The 19,703-nt window shown below is 43.1% G+C and overlaps 1 protein-coding gene across 2 annotated transcripts in view; it reads left to right on the top strand.

Annotated features, from left to right (window-relative positions):
* Positions 1 to 18,520, top strand: part of LOC139567489 (homeobox protein Meis1-like) — a 41,176-nt gene extending 22,656 nt beyond the window's left edge. Inside the window, exons 10-13 of one of the 2 annotated variants that reach the window (XM_071388802.1) lie at positions 7,009 to 7,067; positions 8,841 to 8,930; positions 9,308 to 9,403; positions 17,559 to 18,520. In XM_071388802.1, coding sequence (XP_071244903.1) covers positions 7,009 to 7,067; positions 8,841 to 8,930; positions 9,308 to 9,360 — 202 coding nt within the window. In that variant the 3' untranslated portion in view covers positions 9,361 to 9,403; positions 17,559 to 18,520. The remainder of the gene's footprint in view (positions 1 to 7,008; positions 7,068 to 8,840; positions 8,931 to 9,307; positions 9,404 to 17,558) is intronic. The other variant, XM_071388803.1, reaches the window with a different exon arrangement.
* Positions 18,521 to 19,703: the final 1,183 nt, after the last annotated feature.

Genomic DNA, 19,703 nt, shown 5'->3' with positions numbered 1-19,703 from the left:
AGAGGGATGAGGCTAAAGGAATGGCAAATAAGTCTGGCTGCACAGCCGATTGGCAAACAAACTGTAAATTGAGAAATCATGTGACTAAACTGAACAAAAATAATAAGAAACTGTACTATGAATCAAAGATAAATTATATAAAGAATGATAGTAAAAAGCTTTGGAGCACCTTAAATAAAATTTTGGGCAAAAAGACAAACTCGGCCCCATTCATTGAATCAGATGGCTCATCCATCACAAAACCCATTGATATTTTCATGACCCATTGATACTTTAATGATTATTTCATTGGCAAGACTAGTAAACTTAGGCATGACATGCCAACCACAAATTCTGAACCTACACATCCATGCATAACTGAACAAATAATGAAAGACAACTATTGACATTTCTTATTCTGTAAAATGAGTGTGGAAGAGGTGAAAATAGTATTGTTGTCTGTCAACAATGACAAGCCACCTGGGTCTGACAACTTGGATGGAAAACTACTGAGGATGATAGCGGACTTTTTCCACTCCTCTTTGCCATCTCTTCAATCTAAGCCTACAGGAAAGGGTGTGCCCTCAGGCCTGGAGGGAAGCAAAATTAATTCTGCTACCAATAATACCAAAGCACCCTTTACTGGCTCAAACAACCGACCAATCAATCTGTTACCATTTCACAGTAAAGAAATTAACATATTTTCGGCACGCTTATAGGGAAGGGCATTTGCCATGTACGGCACTTAAACGAATGACTGATGATTGGCTGGGAGAAATGTATAATATACATTTTGTGGGAGCTGTTTTGTAAGACTTTAGTGAAGCTTTTGACATTATCAATCATATTCTGTCTGCTGGAAAAATGTATGTGTTATGGATTTACATCTCCTGCTATATTGTGTATCGAGAGTTACCTGTCTAACAGAACACAGAGGGTGTTCTTTAATGGAACCCTCTCCAACATAATCCAGGTAAAGTCAGGCATTCCCCAGGGCAGCTGTCTAGGCCCCTTACTTTTTAAAATCTTTACTAATGACCTGCCACTGGCTCTGAGTAAAGCCTGCGTGTCTATGTATGCTGATGACTCAACACTATACACGTCAGCTACTACAGTGACTGAAATGACTGCAACACTTAACAAAGAACTGCAGTCAGTTTCAGAATGTGTGGCAAGAAATATGTAAGTTAGTTCTAATTATTTCAAAAACTAATAGCATTGTATTTGGTACAAATCATTCACTAAACCCTAAACCTCAATTAAATCTTGTAATGCATAATATGGTAATTGAGCAAGTTGAGGAGACCAAACTGCTTTGAGTAACCCTGGATTGTAAACTGTCATGGTCAAAACATATTGATACAACAGTAGCTAAGATGGGGAGACGCTATCAACATGGCAGGTCCTACAGGCCCTAGTTTTGTTGCACCTGGACTACTGTCCAGCTGTGTGGTCAGGTACCACAAAGAGGGACTTACAATTGGCCCAGAACAGGGCAGCACAACTGGCCCTTAAATGTACACAGAGAGCCACAGAGAACATTTATAATATGCATGTCAATCTCTCCTGGACCAAAGTAGAGGAGAGATTGACTTTATCATTACTTGTATTTGTGAGAAGTATTAACATGTTGAATGCAGCTGTCTTTTAAAACTACTAGCACACAGCTCAGACACCCATGCATACCCCACACCAGAGGTCTATTCACAGTCGACAAGTCCAGGACAGACTATTGGAGGCCCACAGTACTAAATAGAGCCATGACTACATGTAACTCTATTCCACATCAAGTAACTCGTGCAAGCAGTAAAATATGATTTAAAAAACAGATTAAAATACACCTTATGTTACAGCAGTGACTGTGAAGAGACACACACAGGCACAGACACACGCATACACACACACACACACACATGATAACATACGCACTATACACACACGTACACATAGATTTTGTGTTGTAGATGTGTGGTAATAGAGTAGTGGCCTGAGGGCACACACTTAATGTGTTGTGAAATCTGTTGTGAAATGTAATGTTATGTTTTTAATTGTATATAACTGCCTTAATTTTGCTGGAACCCAGGGAGAGGGGATCCCAAATAAATACAAATACATGTGCCACAAAGATCAGATCTGAAATCTCAAACTCGCTCTTCCCTGAATAGTGCAGTAATATTATCAAAAACTAGTGAAGATGGCCCGCGGTGTGCCACCCTGCCATGGTTATTGGGCGGAAGGTAATGGCTCACACAGAGAGGCCAGGTGCTGTAGCCAGGTAGAGAGGAGAACCCAGCGTGTTCCTGCACACTCAGCTGCAATCAGCACTTTTGCCTGCCTGGGTCCTGTTCAGTTGGGCACACCGTAGAAATATGTCTTACAACGGAAAACGAAAATCTGCTAAATTTTGTTATTGCACAGTTCACAGTAGTACCTTCCCGTTTCACTCTGTTTCAAAACTCATACAGAAAGGACATGTGCTGTAGCCAGGTAGAGAAGAGATCCCAGCTTGATGCTAGTGCACACTCAGCTGCACACTTTCCTCTTTCAAGGACGGTGAGGTCGTGAAACATTTGTGTGTTCCAAATGGCACCCTATTCCCTTTATAGTGCACTACTTTTGACCAGTGCACCATACACTACTTTTGACCAATGCCCCATAGGCTCTGGTCAAAGGTCGTGCACTATATAGGGAATAGCGTGCCATTAGGGAGGTAATCAGGATAGGCTCTCGGAAGTGTTGCTTAGCTGCTCAACCTAGTATGCAGGTAGTGGTACCACACGGGCCCCATGGGAATCAGGGGTGTGGGAGAGGTGGGGTGGGGAATGGAGGGAGAGGAAGAATCTAAAAAGAGGGGCAGATAGGATGCACATTCTGGATGGGGGGTGAGTGGTGAGGTATGGGAAATGTTGTTTCATTTGATGGAGATTGATGACTTCTCCTGCTATTAATGTAGCAGCAATGCTAATATTGTGTCAACTATTATTTGTCTGTTACCGTGGTAACTTGGCTGACGAGCTGGTTTTCAGAGGGAGTCCAGGGTTTTCTCTTGTATTATGCTGAGAAATACAAATGAATTCGCAAGTTTAGCCAACTTTGCTTTTGGTGTTTCTCCCATATATGCTTTTAAATGGACTTGTGCGCACGTATGTGTGTGTGTGTGCACGCATATATCTGTATTTCTATGTACCAGTATGTGTGTGTGTCTGTCTGTGTGTGGAGAGGTGGCGGGTTCACAGTTTAGTTAATGGAAACACTCCTCTGAGTTTGGCGAGAGGTGCCCACCGAGGGGTGTAAGGGGGGAAGGTAGGGTTTAGCAATGAGGTAATGGCCTCCCACTGTTCAACAACAGAGCCTAATGTTGCCGTGGGGAATTGTGAGCGACCCCCAAGTATGTCCTCTTCGTTAAAAGCACCAACCTTTGAATCACACACAGGCACACAAACGTGCACAGACACATGCATGTGTGCGCGTGTGAACGTATGTATGTGTACAAGCACGCTGGCACACACACACACACACACACACACACACATACACACACACACACACACACACACACACACACACACACACACCACAAACACACACACCACAAACACACACACAAACACACACACACACACATACATACACACAAGTACTGTTCTTGGAATCGCCGGCTGCGGTGGAATGTTACAGATATTCCAGCAGAGTGTGTGAAGGAATTCAGAGCCGTTTGGCCTCTCAACTCAGCGGCTGGCACTGACGTTTTTTCTCCCATTTTTTCCGGTCCTCTCTGCAACTTATGAATCTAAATCGGTGGTGGAAAAAGTTAAAGTCAAGATACCTTAATAGAAAATGACTGAAGTAAAAGTGGAAGTCACCCAGGGAAATAGTATTTGAGTAAAAAATATAGTTAAGTATAAATCATTTCAAATTCCATATACTGTATTAACCAAACCAGGCGGCACCATTTTCTTGTTTTTTATTATTATGGATAGCCAGGGGCACAATCCAACACTCCAACACTCCAACATCATTTACAAACAAAGCATGTGTGTTTAGTGAGTCCGCAGGTCAGTGGCAGTAGGGATGACCATGGATGGTCTCTTGATAACTGTGTGAATTGGACCATTTTCCTGTGCTGTTAAGCATTCAAACTGCAACATGTACTTTTGGGTGTCAGGGAAAATAATGTATGGAGTAAAAAGTACATTATTTTCTTTAGGAATGTGGTGAAGTAAAAGTAAAAGTTGTCAAAAATATAAATATAAAAGTAAAGTACAGATAACACAAAAAACGAAGTAGTACTTTTACTGAAGTACTTTACACCACTGATCTAAATGTAGCAGCAGCACAGTCCATTTCCTCGACATACACGTGCATTGCATAGTCATCGTTCAATTGACATTGCTGTTAGTGCTTTGAAGATACTGTACATGCATGGGCTCGTTTGTCAGTCACATTCTAAGTGCAGTAGGATAGGTTGCGGAGAGGTTGTGGAGAAGTTGCCGAGGCGTTTAAGTCCCCCCCACCTCATAACAGGGCCATGTGCTGATTGGAACAGGTGAGAAGGGGGGGATTGATGTCAATGGCGTTTTCATGGCAAACAGCTGGACTGGTTTATTCAAACACCCAAGGGCGGGTGTGCAAGGGGGTAGTTGGGGGGACCGAGGGCGAGGGGAGGGGGGGGGGGGGGTTAGGGGGGAAGCTGACCTGAGAATGACACCCCGGGAGGCGGGTTTAGGGGCCATTTTACGACCAGGGGAGCCCAGACTGGAGGGGAGCGCTCGTTTATTTTAATCCTCACAGGAGAGGCGTTTCACCGTGCTGAGGCTCCAGCTCTGCAGCCTGCAGTGGACGAGAACAGATGCCACCGCAAAAAATTAGCTAAAGGAGGATACTTCAGTTGTTGGGGTTGTTCTTTCTTGAGCACATTCTTTTAAACAAAAAATGCTTTTTCGGGCTGTGTTTTTATGTGTACATTTGATGGTGCTTGGTGGTGAGGTAGTTTTTGTAAAGTTGTGGATCAGGATTGGGGTCAATTCCATTTCAATTCATTCAATTCAGGAAGTGAAAGTAAAGTGAAGGCTTTTCAATGCAATAGTTCCTGAGATGATTGAATTGAAATGGAATTGACCCCGACCCTATTGTGGAAACCCTGGCTGTATCTAGAAGTGCCTACTATAGGTGCTTACTTCACTACACGCTAAGCATACAAGTTCATATCACACAAAGCCGTCGTAAAACAATGTTTTTCTTCGGAAAAACAACGTTTTTCAAAAGTGGAGGGTTTTTACGACACGTCTAGCCAGAAGAATAGGCCTCCATTGTGGGAGTGGGAGCCAGAGAGGGGTGGATAGTCACACTTATTGTGCGGTGGGAAGCGGAGGGCTGAAGCAAGGACATAAACGCAGTCCCATGGTGTGAAGGGTTCGCGCAGGGGTGAAACTTTTAACTCCCTAACAGAGGACGCAGCCTTGGCCGCGCCGCATGGCGTTCTGTTCCCCCTTTCATTGGCTGCTTAAAAGGCGGAGCTAGGGGGTGTGTGGTGGCGGCCGGTCTCCCACACAACAGAGCGCCCCACAGCCTCTCCACCCCTCTCTCTCCCTCTGTCTCTCTCTCCTTTTGAGACCCCTAACACTACATACACCGCCTGTGCTCCCCACCATGATTCGTCACAGTATCATCAAGGATATGTCCTTCTTGTGGTTTTTGTGGAAGCACTCTGGCCTCAGGGACGTTGCGCCTCATTTGTCAAAGCTTTGTTGAAATGAAAGTAATTGGTCCCCCTTCATTTTTATGGTTCTATCATCCAAAACATCACCTGATAGCCACCTTTTATTGCCTGATAGATGCACGGTATGTTATTACACTGAAAAAGCATGCGGCTCTAGATAGGCTTCTAGATAGGCTTCATCATATGACCCGGTTTTCTAGTTCAGTTTGGGCCTCTTCTCCGGACTTCTCTCTTAGTATCTTCCTCTCCCCCTCATCTTCGCCCCCCCCCAATCCTCCTCCGCACTCCCGCCCCCTGTTTCTGCCTTTTTTGGGCCCTGCTGAAAGGAGTGTTGTGGCTTTTGTTTTCCTGAAAAGGAAACCTGTTCCTCCCCTTTTCGCTTCTCTCTTTTTTTTAGAAGAAAAAGATGAAATGGAACCATCCCACCAGGGGTAAAAAGGCAGAGGGACATAAATCAAGTTGGAACCACTGAGCTTTCACTCCCCGGGTCGGCAGGGGTCACGGGGCGGGTTCACAAAGCTTTAGGCTGAGCAAGACCAGAGTGCTCCTCTGCCGAGGGCGCCGGGTCACGGGGCCGCCAGGGTCGAAGGTCAGGGATCATGCATACCAGAATGATGGCTTTCAAGAGCACAATTATACTTAGAGGGGACGTGTATGAATGTAGGACAACACTCTGCAAACATAGCTATTCCGTAATGCACCTAAGCTATCCCACTGCAGAGAGATTTAGTTGTATGAGCTTTGTTTGGATGTGTGCTAAGGGATGGTACACTAAAAAACTATACTAGTACTTGAGGACTTTACTTTATCAGTGCTTGGTGTATTTTATGTAATGAAAAGCTAAATAGAATTTTGCTGTGACATGAAATATTTTGGACTTTTTAGAGACAGTATATCAAGTGTCTACTGTATTGGTAGATATCAAAGAAGGGTATGCTTCCACCAGCAGCGTCCGTTTGCTATGAACTCATAGATATTCCAGGTGTTTGGTTTGGTAAGAATCACAGTTACTGTCCAAGAAGTCATTTTTTTCTTTGAAAGCCACAGTTTAAGAGGAGGTTGAGGTTTCCATGTTCTTTTAGCGAAGTGTAGACCAGACGCCTGGACAACGTCAGGCAACCATCGCTGACAGCAAGCTTTTTTTTCTTCTCATAACGCCAAAGCGAATGAATGCTTTTCCTCTGTGGTCCCAAAACAGTACATTGAAATCATATGCTGCTCGCCAGGCCTCATTTATAACGTGTTGCTGTCTTCTCTCTCCTCCACTGCCCTCCCCCCATTCCCGCCTTCCCTCATTCTCTCTCTTTCAGGTTCATCAACGCGAGACGAAGAATAGTACAGCCCATGATCGACCAGTCCAATAGAGCAGGCAAGTCTCCTGTCAAATTTGAGTGGTTTCAATTCATGTGGTAAAGTTGTTTCAATTCAAGTCAACGTCAAGATATTTATTTCAAGAAAACAGGTTCAACATACATTAAAAAAATCTTGAATTTAATAAAATAAAAACATAAATAAAAACATAAATGAATCTGTTTTTGACTAAACAAAAACTGTGTACTTCTCCTGCTACCATCTCCTGTCTTGCCCCTTCTGGTCTTCAATGTGTTTAACTGAACGGACGGATTTAACTATGGGAGTGAAGGGCCACTAAAACCCAGAGGATTAGCCCAGACAAAGACGCTAATCACTTTGACTGGCTAGTCCACTGAAAGTTTAACCTTGGATTGAAAAACAAACAAGGAGCAAGTGAAACTGAAGCTAAAATATGACCAGTCGTTTTCCCTTGCTTGCTTTTAAATTGAAATTTAATTTCAGAATTTTTACTTTTTGATAAAAAAACACATATTGGCTACTGTAAAAAGTTGTGGAGTAGGACTTTGGTTTACTTTGTTAGTCTCTCTCTCTCTCTCTCTCTCTCTCTCTCTCTCTCTCTCTCTCTCTCTCTCTCTCTCTCTCTCTCTCTCTCTCTCTCTCTCTCTCTCTCTCTCTCTCTCTCTCTCTCTCTCTCTCTCTCTCTCTCTCTCTCTCTCTCTGCTAAAGACAGAGCAGTCCCCTGGCACATGCCTTGTTTTGGAGCTGCTGTAAAATTTATGACCTGTGATGAGGGTTAGGGGTTAGGGTTGCATTAGGGGGACTCTGTAAAGTTCAAAGACGGACCGAGGAGCTTGAACTGTTGCTCTGGCTCATGTAACCAGAACCAGCTTCTCTACCTGAGGCTGCCTACACTTTATGATATGAGGGAGACAGAAAGCCGAATCACAGTCCGTTCTGTCCTATCCTTCCTCCGCCACTAATTGTTCCATTTATTTAATGAAATTTTTATTTGACCTTTATTTAACTAGGAAGGTCAGTTAAGAACAAATTCTTATTTACAATGACGGCCTACACCGGCCAAACACGGACGACGCTGGGCCAATTGTGCGCCGCCCTATGGGACTCCCAATCCCGGCCGGTTGTGATACAGCTTGGATTCGAACCAGGGTGTCTGTAGTGACACCTCTACCCCTGAGATGCAGTGCCTTAGAACGCTGCGCCACTCGGAGGCCCCTATTTGTGATAGTGGACAGATTTTTTATTTTTTATTATTATTATTTAATTTTTTTACCTCTATTTAACTAGGCAAGTCAGTTAAGAACAAATTCTTATTTTCAATGATGGCCTAGGAACAGTGGGTTAACTGCCTTGTTGTTCCACCAGTAACCTGGTGGAAAAGTAGTTCCTTAATTACGTACTGTAATTATGGTTAGCCGGTTTGCTTAAACGCGTGTTTAATGAGTCAAAGAGTTGTTATAAGTGACTTATTTCCCATTTACAGTGCTACTGTGTAATTTGAGGTAATTATGTTCTAGTTGCCAGAACAGTAATCTATTTTCTGATATCAAGTTGCTCTTTCCCAGCATAGGCCATAAGGACAACTCTTACCAATACATACGAAGTCGTTTGTTAGTAATTAAGCCTATTGATGAAGAAAATTACCTACGAAATAATCTTGTAATTAGAGGATAATAGTGAGAGAATAACGAGAACAGACCAAACCAGGAGAGGGAGGGGGGACGTTTGGTGGGGGCGCACCGGTAATTAAAACTTATGCAAGATTCTAATTAGCATTTCCTTCTGTTTCGGCCTGTGTTTTTTTTGCCAGTGACTGGAGGAGGGCCCTACACCCCAGAAGGTCAACCAATGGGAGGGTTCGTCATGGATGGCCAGACACACATGGGAATCAGACCACCTGGTAAAGACTCCTATCTCTTAACTCCTACGTCCCAGACACACACATGCACGTATGCACGCGTGCACGCACCACACACACACACTCACACACACACACACACAGACACACAAACCTTTGAGTCCCTCAAACACACACCATGGACCTGCCTGGTTCCCATTCCCCCTCCCCTGTCACAGTATAATTTACTTACCCTATCTCCCATGCCCCCCCCTTGCAGAGACACAGTGTTGACCAGGTGTGACTGGTCACATTGCAATATTTGCATTAGCTCACCTCACTGACCCAAATAATGTCTTTGTCCTCTTTATCTCTGTCCCCCTTCTCTTCCACCATCCTCACTCACCCCTCTCTAATTTGTCCCTCTTCTCTCCCCGTAGGGCCCATGGGTGGGATGGGTATGGGTGTGGAGGGACAGTGGCATTACATGTGACCCCTTGCTAACGGACTTAGCACAGAGCCCAAGGGGACGCACTGTAAGTATCAAGCATCCACATTGATGTAGATGTGTTTAGAAACATATTATATTCGTACTTACAATAAAAGTGACTCCTAAATGGCAATACGTGATTTACCATTCATTTCTATTGGGCACAAAATAATCTTGAACACAGTCAAAACAAACAGCAAATGCATCCAGTTTGTAGAGTCACAAGCTTGATGTAATCATCGCCTACTAGGAATATGGGGCCAAATATTAAACTTTTGACTACTTTAATACACATACATATAAGTGACTTCGTCCCAATAGTTTTGGGTCCCTAAAATGAAAGGACTATGTACAAAAAGTGCTGTCATTTCTAAACGGTTCACCTGATATGGATGAAAATACCCTCAAATGAAATCTGACAGTCTGCACTTTAACCTCATAGTTATTGTATCATTTCAAATCCAAAGTGCTGCAGTAGAGAGCCAAAACAACAACAAAAACGATGTGTCCCAATACTTTTGGAGCTCACTGTATCATGAAGTATTTATAAGGCATGCATACTACGTGATATGCTAGCACGGACACACAAATGAAACGTGTACTGTATATAAATGCAGCATAAAGATTACTGCCACATTGCAGCAGGGTGAAAAGTCTGGCAAAAGCTAATTGACTTTGTCTAAATTAAATATGTATACGCCAGTGGCGTGACCAATTGATTTATTTGACTGGTCATGTGGACAGAAATAACGACCTTTCATTGCTCCCGCTTCTCACATGCGCTGTTGGAAAGAACTCGTTATGGCTGTCCACATTCAAAGGGTCAACCATCGGGGGAAAAAAAGAAAGCATAGTTCTGCTTCCCAGATGTGCATATTTGATGTTTGTTTAGAAACAGCGAAAGTGGACGCTCGATGGAAAACCACAGTGCTAACGAATTTGTCATGTGAAAATTGTTCATGGGGTAGGTGGTGGCATCTGAAATCCTATGGGAACAGATGACAGACATAGACCAAGAGTCAACCTTCCTCTGCCGTCTATTGAGTGATAGAGTGGCTAAATATAGAGTGGCTAATTAAGGTAAAGTTCTCAACGATTGCCGGGTCAATTACTCATAAGAGATGTTCTTTTACGTCCCGTTGAATGAATTAATCATTAACGAGGTACATAAAACGTTTCCCCCCTCTTATTTGATTAAGGACTCCAGTTCTGTCATAAGATATTTTCATTAAGCCCGGCGAATGGGGAAGATTAAGCGAGCCGTTTGCGGCCGAGACTGGAGAGAGACTGGAGAGAGACTGGAGAGAGAGACTGGAGAGAGAGACTGGAGAGAGAGACTGGAGAGAGAGACTGGAGAGAGAGACTGGAGAGAGAGACTGGAGAGAGAGACTGGAGAGAGACTGCAGAGAGAGACTGGAGAGAGAGACTGCAGAGAGACTGGAGAGAGACTGGAGAGAGAGACTGGAGAGAGACTGGAGAGAGAGACTGGAGAGAGAGACTGCAGAGAGACTGGAGAGAGACTGGAGAGAGAGACTGGAGAGAGACTGGAGAGAGAGACTGGAGAGAGACTGGAGAGAGACTGGAGAGAGAGACTGGAGAGAGAGACTGGAGAGAGACTGGAGAGAGAGACTGGAGAGAGACTGGAGAGAGAGACTGGAGAGAGAGACTGGAGAGAGAGACTGCAGAGAGACTGGAGAGAGAGACTGGAGAGAGAGACTGGAGAGAGTCTGGAGAGAGAGACTGGAGAGAGACTGGAGAGAGACTGGAGAGAGAGACTGGAGAGAGAGACTGGAGAGAGAGACAGAATAATAATATTTATATATAATGGTGTATGTATGTATGTATGTATGTATGTATGTATGTATGTATGTATGTATGTATGTATGTATGTATGTATGTATGTGTGTGTGTGTGTGTGTGTGTGTGTGTGTGTGTGTATGTATATGTATATATATATGTATGTATATGTATATATATATATATATATTATTTTGTATTGTTTTCAATGTACTTTACTCAAACCAGTGAATATCACTTATTATAAATGAGATCATTAACTATCAGCTCTTGGAATATCCAGGGACTTTACTCTTCACATTTTGGTTATAAAACAACAAATCCAGAATTTATTAAAAACATCCAGGGACAGGACATCATAATCCTACTGGAAACATGGTGTCGTGGAGACATAGATACTCAGTGTCCCTCAGGCTATAGGGAAAGTTTACTACCATCAATCAAACATAAAAATGTTAAACGGGGCCGAGACTCAGGTGGAATCATCATTTGGCATAAGCAGGACTTGGCACTGAATGAAATGAAAAAAGGTACCAGTCACATTTGGCTAAAACTTAACAAAGGTACAATCTATTGTGACAATGATGTGTACATATGTGCAGCTTATGCTCCTCCTTCAGATTCACCATATTATGATGATCAGTTTTTTGACAATCTCCATACAGAAATCATTACATTTCAGGCAGAGGGTAAAGTGCTTCTTTGTGGAGATTTCAATGCAAGAACAGGTTCTGAGCCTGACTACACTGATGCGGGAGGTAACCACCACATATTTGGTCACCCCTCCTTGTACAGCAGCCCTATTATAAATAATAGAAACAGTCCTGACCAAATACTGAACAAAAATGGGAAGGAGTTAGTGCATCTCTGTCGAGCCTTAGGCCTGTACATGCTTAATGGTAGAATCAGAGGGGACTCTTTAGGTCAGTTTACTTACTGCTCAGCTCTTGGGACAAGTGTAGTCGATTATGCCATCACGGACATTGACCCCTCCTCCATTAGTGCATTCACTGTCAGACCACAGACACCATTGTCAGATCACAGTCAGATCAACGTGTTCTTGAAGAAATTAACCGGCAATATTCATTCAAAAAAACTGCCCAATAAACTATTCAACATAAACCAATCATACAGATGGGCTCCAAACAGTGCAGAGAGATTCATTGAAACATTGAACTCAAAAGAAATGATGAACTCTATACAGTTTTTCAATAACTCACAATACCAAAACAATAAAGATGGTGTCAATTCGGCTACTCTAAACATCAACTGCATATTCCAAAAAGCAGCATCGAAAGCAAATTTGAGAAAACCAAAGAAATGCAACATCAGAAACAAAAAACAAAATGTTTCTGACAAATGGTTTGATAATGAATGTAAAACAATTAGAAAACACCTAAGACAAATGTCAAACAAAAAACATAAGCAGCAAAACAACCCAGAGCTACGATATGAATACTTTGAAACTCTGAAACAGTATAAACATACACTGAAACGCAAGAAACTGAATTATACCAACAAGACACTTGATGAAATTGAAAACGCAATTGACCAAAATCAGTTCTGGGACATGTGGAACAATTTAAGCACAACAAAGCCACAAGAATTAGCCATACAAGATGTAGGAATTTGGAAAACTTATTTTGATAATCTATACAAAAACATCCCACAAAAAGACTTAAAACAGAACCAATTAGAAATTAAAGAAAAATTGAACATCCTTGAATCAGTCATTAAAAATAACCAAAATCCATTAGATTACCCAATAACCCAACAAGAACTAAATGAAAAGCTCAAATCTATTAAATCAAAGAAGGCTTGTGGTCTAGACAACATCAGAAATGAAATGCTGAAAAACAGCACACCTGAGTTGCAAAATGCTGTGCTTAAATTGTTCAACATGATGTCTGGAACCAGGGGCTCATCTCCCCTATCCACAAAAGTGGAGACAAATCAGACCCCAATAATTACAGGGGAATTTGTGTAAACAGTAACTTGGGAAAGGTTTTCTGTAGCATTTTGAATTCAAGAATCCAAACCTTTCTTCAAGAAAAAAATGTAATAACTAAATGTCAAATTGGCTTTCTCCCTAACCATCGCACTACTGACCATATATACACCTTACACACACTAATTAATAAACACGTCCACCAAAAAAAAGAGGGCAAAATCTTTGCTTGCTTTATTGACTTTAAAAAAGCATTTGATTCTATTTGGCACGAAGGGCTATTCTACAAAATTCTACAAAGTGGGCTTGGTGGTAAGGTGTATGACTTAATAAAATGTATGTACACAGAAAACAAGTGTGCAATAAAAATCAAAAACCAAAGAACAGAATTCTTTTCACAATGTCGAGGTGTGAGACAAGGCTGTAGTTTGAGTCCAAATCTTTTCAACATTTATATCAATGAATTAGCAGACATGTTGGACCATTCTCCAGCCCCAGGACTCACACTATTTGACACAGAGGTGAAATACCTGCTATATGCTGATGACTTGGTACTTCTATCACCAACCAAAGAAGGTCTTCAACAGAACATTAATATTCTAGAGCAATATTGCCATAATTGGGCCCTGGCAGTAAATTTCCCAAAAACTAAAATCATGATTTTCCAAAAACAAAACAGATGTCAGAAACACAAATATAAATTCACCCTGAACAACACCATCATTGAACACACAAAAAATTACACCTACCTTGGTCTGACCATATCTGCATCGGGAAACTTTAATATGGCAGTGAATGCACTCAAAGAAAAAGCCCGCAGAGCATTGTATGCAATAAAAATGAAATTATTCAAAATCAACATCCCAATTAGAATTTGGACCAAAATATTTGACAGTGTAATCCTACCAATAGCTCTTTACGGAAGTGAGGTTTGGGGGCCACTCAATAAACTGGACTTTAAAATGTGGGACAAACATCCAATTGAAACCCTACATGCAGAATTCTGTCGGAAAATCCTACAAGTCCAGAGAAATACACCAACTAATGCATGTAGGGCAGAATTGGGCCGCTTTCCAGTAATAATGAAAATACAGAAAAGATCATTAAAATTTTGGCTACATCTAAATTCAAGTCCAAATTCGAGTCTGCAATTTAAAGCACTTCAAACCCAAGAGCTGAGCCCAGAAACGAGCCCTCTCAGTCAGCTGGTGTTGGACCTAACCAACCAAGCTGACACCAGCACTGCTTCAAAAGAAAGAATTCCAATAAACAAAATCATGAACCAATCAAAGGACTCATATATACAACATTGGAAAAACGAAACCAAATCCCAAAGCCGACTAAATTGCTATCTGACCCTAAACAGAGAATATGAATTGGCTGAATATCTCTACTCTGTCAGAGATTCGAAGCAGAGACAGATCCTTACCAAGTACAGGCTGAGTGACCACCGATTGGCAATAGAAACCGGCAGACATAAAAAGACATGGCTACCCAAAGAGGAGCGTGTATGTGGTCACTGCACGACAGGGGAGGTAGAAACAGAGATGCACTTTCTCCTTTACTGTGATAAATATTCCTCACCAAGAGATTCATTATTCACAGAAATGACTACATTTATTCCAAATTTTAACTTATTAAACCCAGAGGAAAAACTAAAAATACTCATGGGCGAAGGAGCAATGGCTCCTCTTGCAGCCAAATATATATTTGCCTGCCATAGCCTGAGGGACACTGAATAATAACATCTGCATAGTAAGCAGTAACTTACTTATTATGACTGTTATTGTTTTTACTGTTATTGTTATTAGTATTATTATTGTTGTTTATCATTCCAAATAGTAATGGTATGGGTGGTAATGGTAATGATAGCAGTTTAATGATGGTGGTGGTGGTAGTGGTGCATTACACCATACATAACATTCGACTATTGACTGTTACCATTTTATTGTTACTATTTTTATATTTAATTTTGTATTATTATTTACTGCCATTCTATATTATTATTTGTCATTGTTTTAATTGTATTACAATGTATATTGTATACATTGTTGCTTTGGCAATATTGACACAATGTTTTTCATGCCAATAAAGCAGCTTGAATTTGAATTTGAATTTGAATTTGACTGCAGAGAGACTGGAGAGAGACTGGAGAGAGAGACTGGAGAGAGAGACTGGAGAGAGACTGGAGAGAGAGACTGGAGAGAGAGACTGGAGAGAGACTGCAGAGAGACTGGAGAGAGAGACTGCAGAGAGAGAGACTGGAGAGAGAGACTGCAGAGAGACTGGAGAGAGACTGGAGAGAGAGACTGGAGAGAGAGACTGCAGAGAGACGGGAGAGAGACTGGAGAGAGAGACTGCAGAGAGACTGGAGAGAGAGACTGGAGAGAGACTGGAGAGAGAGACTGGAGAGAGACTGGAGAGAGAGACTGGAGAGAGAGACTGGAGAGAGACTGGAGAGAGAGACTGGAGAGAGACTGGAGAGAGAGACTGGAGAGAGAGACTGGAGAGAGAGACTGGAGAGAGAGACTGGAGAGAGTCTGGAGAGAGAGACTGGAGAGAGACTGGAGAGAGACTGGAGAGAGAGACTGGAGAGAGAGACTGGAGAGAGAGACTGCAGAGAGACTGGAGAGAGACTGGAGAGAGAGACTGGAGAGAGAGACTGGAGAGAGACTGGAGAGAGAGACTGCAGAGAGAGACTGCAGAGAGAGACTGGAGAGAGAGACTGGAGAGAGAGACTGCAGAGAGACTGGAGAGAGACTGGAGAGAGAGACTGCAGAGAGACTAGAGAGAGAGACTGCAGAGAGACTGGAGAGAGAGACTGCAGAGAGAGACTGGAGAGAGAGACTGCAGAGAGACTGGAGAGAGAGACTGGAGAGAGAGACTGCAGAGAGACTAGAGAGAGAGACTGCAGAGAGACTAGAGAGAGAGACTGGAGAGAGAGACTGGAGAGAGACTGCAGAGAGACTGGAGAGAGAGACTGGAGAGAGAGACTGCAGAGAGACTAGAGAGAGAGACTGGAGAGAGACTGGAGAGAGAGACTGGAGAGAGAGACTGCAGAAAGAGACTGGAGAGAGAGACTGCAGAGAGACTGGAGAGAGAGACTGGAGAGAGAGACTGGAGAGAGACTGGAGAGAGAGACTGCAGAGAGACTAGAGAGAGAGACTGCAGAGAGACTGGAGAGAGAGACTGGAGAGAGAGACTGCAGAGAGACTGGAGAGAGAGACTGGAGAGAGACTGGAGAGAGAGACTGCAGAGAGACTAGAGAGAGAGACTGTAGAGAGACTGGAGAGAGAGACTGCAGAGAGAGACTGGAGAGAGAGACTGCAGAGAGACTGGAGAGAGAGACTGGAGAGAGAGACTGCAGAGAGAGACTGGAGAGAGAGACTGCAGAGAGACTGGAGAGAGAGACTGCAGAGAGACTGGAGAGAGAGACTGCAGACAGACTGGAGAGAGACTCGGGACTCGGCGGGTTTTTCTAATACGGTCACTCTGCAACATTACTTTGAACCAAAGTCAATTAAAGACTCCTCAGGAGGAGCATTACGCTTTCTTCCCCTTCGCGATAATCGAGCTTATGGGTCCTTGGGAAACAATGCACCTGTCAGTTCGTATCCAAAGCAAGCCATGCAGAAGGCCCCGGACCAAACGACTGTTCCCTGGTCGTTTGGCCCCCTTCTTTCCTTTCTTCTTATTCCGCAAAATTAGCCAAGGCTGGGCAAAATCGTCTTTTTCCCTTCCCAGACAATAGGCGGTTACGGGCCCACAAATTAACGAGAGTACAGGATTATTCCCCCCCCCCGTACAAAATGTTTCTCTCTACCCAGAAACCCCTCAGGCATCCTTTGGTGAACTTCCTCACTGACCCCTGTGCGTCGCCCTAACACTGCTGGAGGCCATTGTTTAAATGAGCCTCTCCGCCAATTATTCAGCCGAGGTTTGCTAACATCGTTTCGAGGGGTCAGGGTTGCCATCTTTTGAGGGGAGGACCGGTAAAGGAACTCAGGAGAAAGAAAGAAAACTAAAAAATAAGGCTTCGGGGGCGTTTAGCCTCTGCTCTCCATCGGGAAGTAGCGCCTGTTGATTGGGTCCCCTGGTGTCAGTGAAACAGAATGGGTCAGCCACACTGCTCTCTTGCTCAGCCGCAGAGTGCTGCACTCTAGACGGCTCTAAATGCTCGACCAATAGCCTCTTTTTCCTCCCTCCTACTCTCCTTAAATCATGAACACTGATGTAAGAGTTAGTGGGATAGGGGAAATCCATTTGTCCCGACATGTCACCCCATTGTAGTGCCGCTTCACTGCACACAACACAACTGCTTCACATGACCTAAAGTAACAGTGCAGAGTGCTGTCGTTTTAAAGTCACACTACGCAGTTTTATTGCTAAAGTAACTTGTACACACTGGTGTTGTTTTCAGTTTTACTCATTGTTTGTTTTTCTTTTGTTTTCCCAGCAGAACTGCCAGGTATTCCCGAGGATGGCGTGTCTCATGGTGGTCCGATCAGCACGGATATGGGCATCGCTCTGACCTCCACTGGTGCCCCTACCATCACCTCTACCCTCCCACCAACCAGCCCCGCCACTGGGGCATGATCTCTCGGTGCTGCCCCTCCCTCCGTGACTTCCGTGACCCAGCGATATTGATTGCGCTGGTGCCCAGCCCAAACTCACCACTATCGCCTGACTGTTTGTCAGTGGGGCTGGTGACCCCCCCCCTTCTCCAACTCCCCCCCCATTTCCTTAAAGTGGTTCAATCTGAGTAGCCACTGTTGCTGAACCACCACCCTGACTATGCGAGGCCTTTCAAACTCCATCATGCCTTGTGAGGACTTCTTACATTGTGAGGACTTCTTACGTTGTGAGGACTTCTTACGTTGTGAGGACTTCTTACGTTGTGAGGACTTCCCTTCTGGGGTCTACAATTACTGGAGGTCTCCAGTGGATACTTCGTTACTGTGTTAATTCAACCAATACAAAACAAACAATTAGTCCTTCACTTTCCCCCCCTCTGCTGCATGGCATGGACAGTTATAGAGGGTGAAGATACTCTTGTCTTGGCAGTGGACTTGTACCAAGAAAAGAAGCCGATGTCTGTATTCCCTGGACGGTCTTTTTAAAACAACAGACACCCTGGAAACCATTTTTTTTTAATAATGAAATTGTTGTAATTCTGGAAAATGACAATAAGGTGAGGTAATAGTGTGCTGTTTACTGTTTTACCACAAACTCTCTGCGGACTAGTAACGATTGCTATTACAAGTGCTCTGGTATTGCTTTGCCGTACTCTGCTGTTTTTCCAAAAAAAGGACTTGACTTGTCTAATTCACACTATGTGTGTGAGTCTTTTTTTCATAGACTTTTATCTCCTAACCCCACGAATCTCTTTGCGTTTGAAAATAAAAAGAACTTACAGGACCAGTTTCTCTCAGTTTGCTGTATGAACACAGAAAGGAAGCATTTCAATACTTTGAGGTCCTGTCACACAATTTATATTATGTGTGAGCTTTGTAACACTTAAGTAACTGGAGTGTAATTACAGATTTACTACACAGGTATAAGTGCAACTCAATGTAAAGTGCTAGCAAAACCCCAGTTAGTAACCCGGACAGTTAGTAGGAGGGTACAGCTTGGTACAGTACAGTGATGGGAAAAATTACACAGTCGATTTCCTGCCTACCGGCTGCCCCCTTCCCTGCTTCGCCTGGGTAGCTCTGCATTTACTGACTAATTACTTTGTTTGACTCGCCGACTGTGGTGGAAAGGGCTTATGCAGACACAGGTTGTGTCCCAAATGGCACCCTACCCCCTATATGGTGCACTTGTTTTTGACTAGGACTCATAGGGCTCTGGTGCCATATATTACATGGAATGTGGTGCCATTTGTGATGCGTCCTCAGTTTTGGTGGTGGGGGTAAGAACAGAGAAGGGTCGCTATCTCTCGCTCTTTGGCTTCTCAGCTGCTGTATGCGGTGTGGCTGAAGGAAGCAGGCTGTTGAGGCCAAAAGGTTATTCTGAATGACGGACGTTGTTGTCACGTCCGAACCCCGACGAGAACAGACCAGGTGGGCTTTGAAGGTCCACTAAATGAACAAGCACATTGCTCTATCTTCTTGTTCTTGTCTTTAATGAGTCAATATTAGTATCTTGGAATAATACATTATAAACTTGCCTAAGACCTATAGTCTCTCAGGTTTGAATGACAATGTGAGGAAAAAAATGTTTAACCAAAATCAACTTAACTGAAAGCTTTGTTGTGGGGAGTAGAATGTTTGAGGATACTTGAGGATTTTTCTTTATTTTGGAAGAATAGAATATGATTCGAGGTTATTTAGGGAAGCATAATGTGGTATAGAACTCCCGCTCACTTCTAATAAAATATCTGCTGAAATGCACTTCACTGAAATCCAGCTCCCCTAAACTGTGGCTACTTTTAATCTTGCAGCAACTGGGATAAAAAATATGCTGACACTTACTAAAACATAGTCTTAGACAGAGGCCTACTATTTATATGACATATTGTTATTGTGGCATCCTCCAGAGAAGGACTCGATACAAATGAGTCTTCCTTGGAATTTGAGGGACTGAAAATATGTTGACA

Source organism: Salvelinus alpinus, chromosome 2 (assembly GCF_045679555.1).
Source record: "Salvelinus alpinus chromosome 2, SLU_Salpinus.1, whole genome shotgun sequence".
Lineage (NCBI taxonomy): Eukaryota > Metazoa > Chordata > Actinopteri > Salmoniformes > Salmonidae > Salvelinus > Salvelinus alpinus.
Note: the sequence above shows the minus strand (reverse complement) of the source record. Positions and strands in the feature narration are given on the sequence as shown.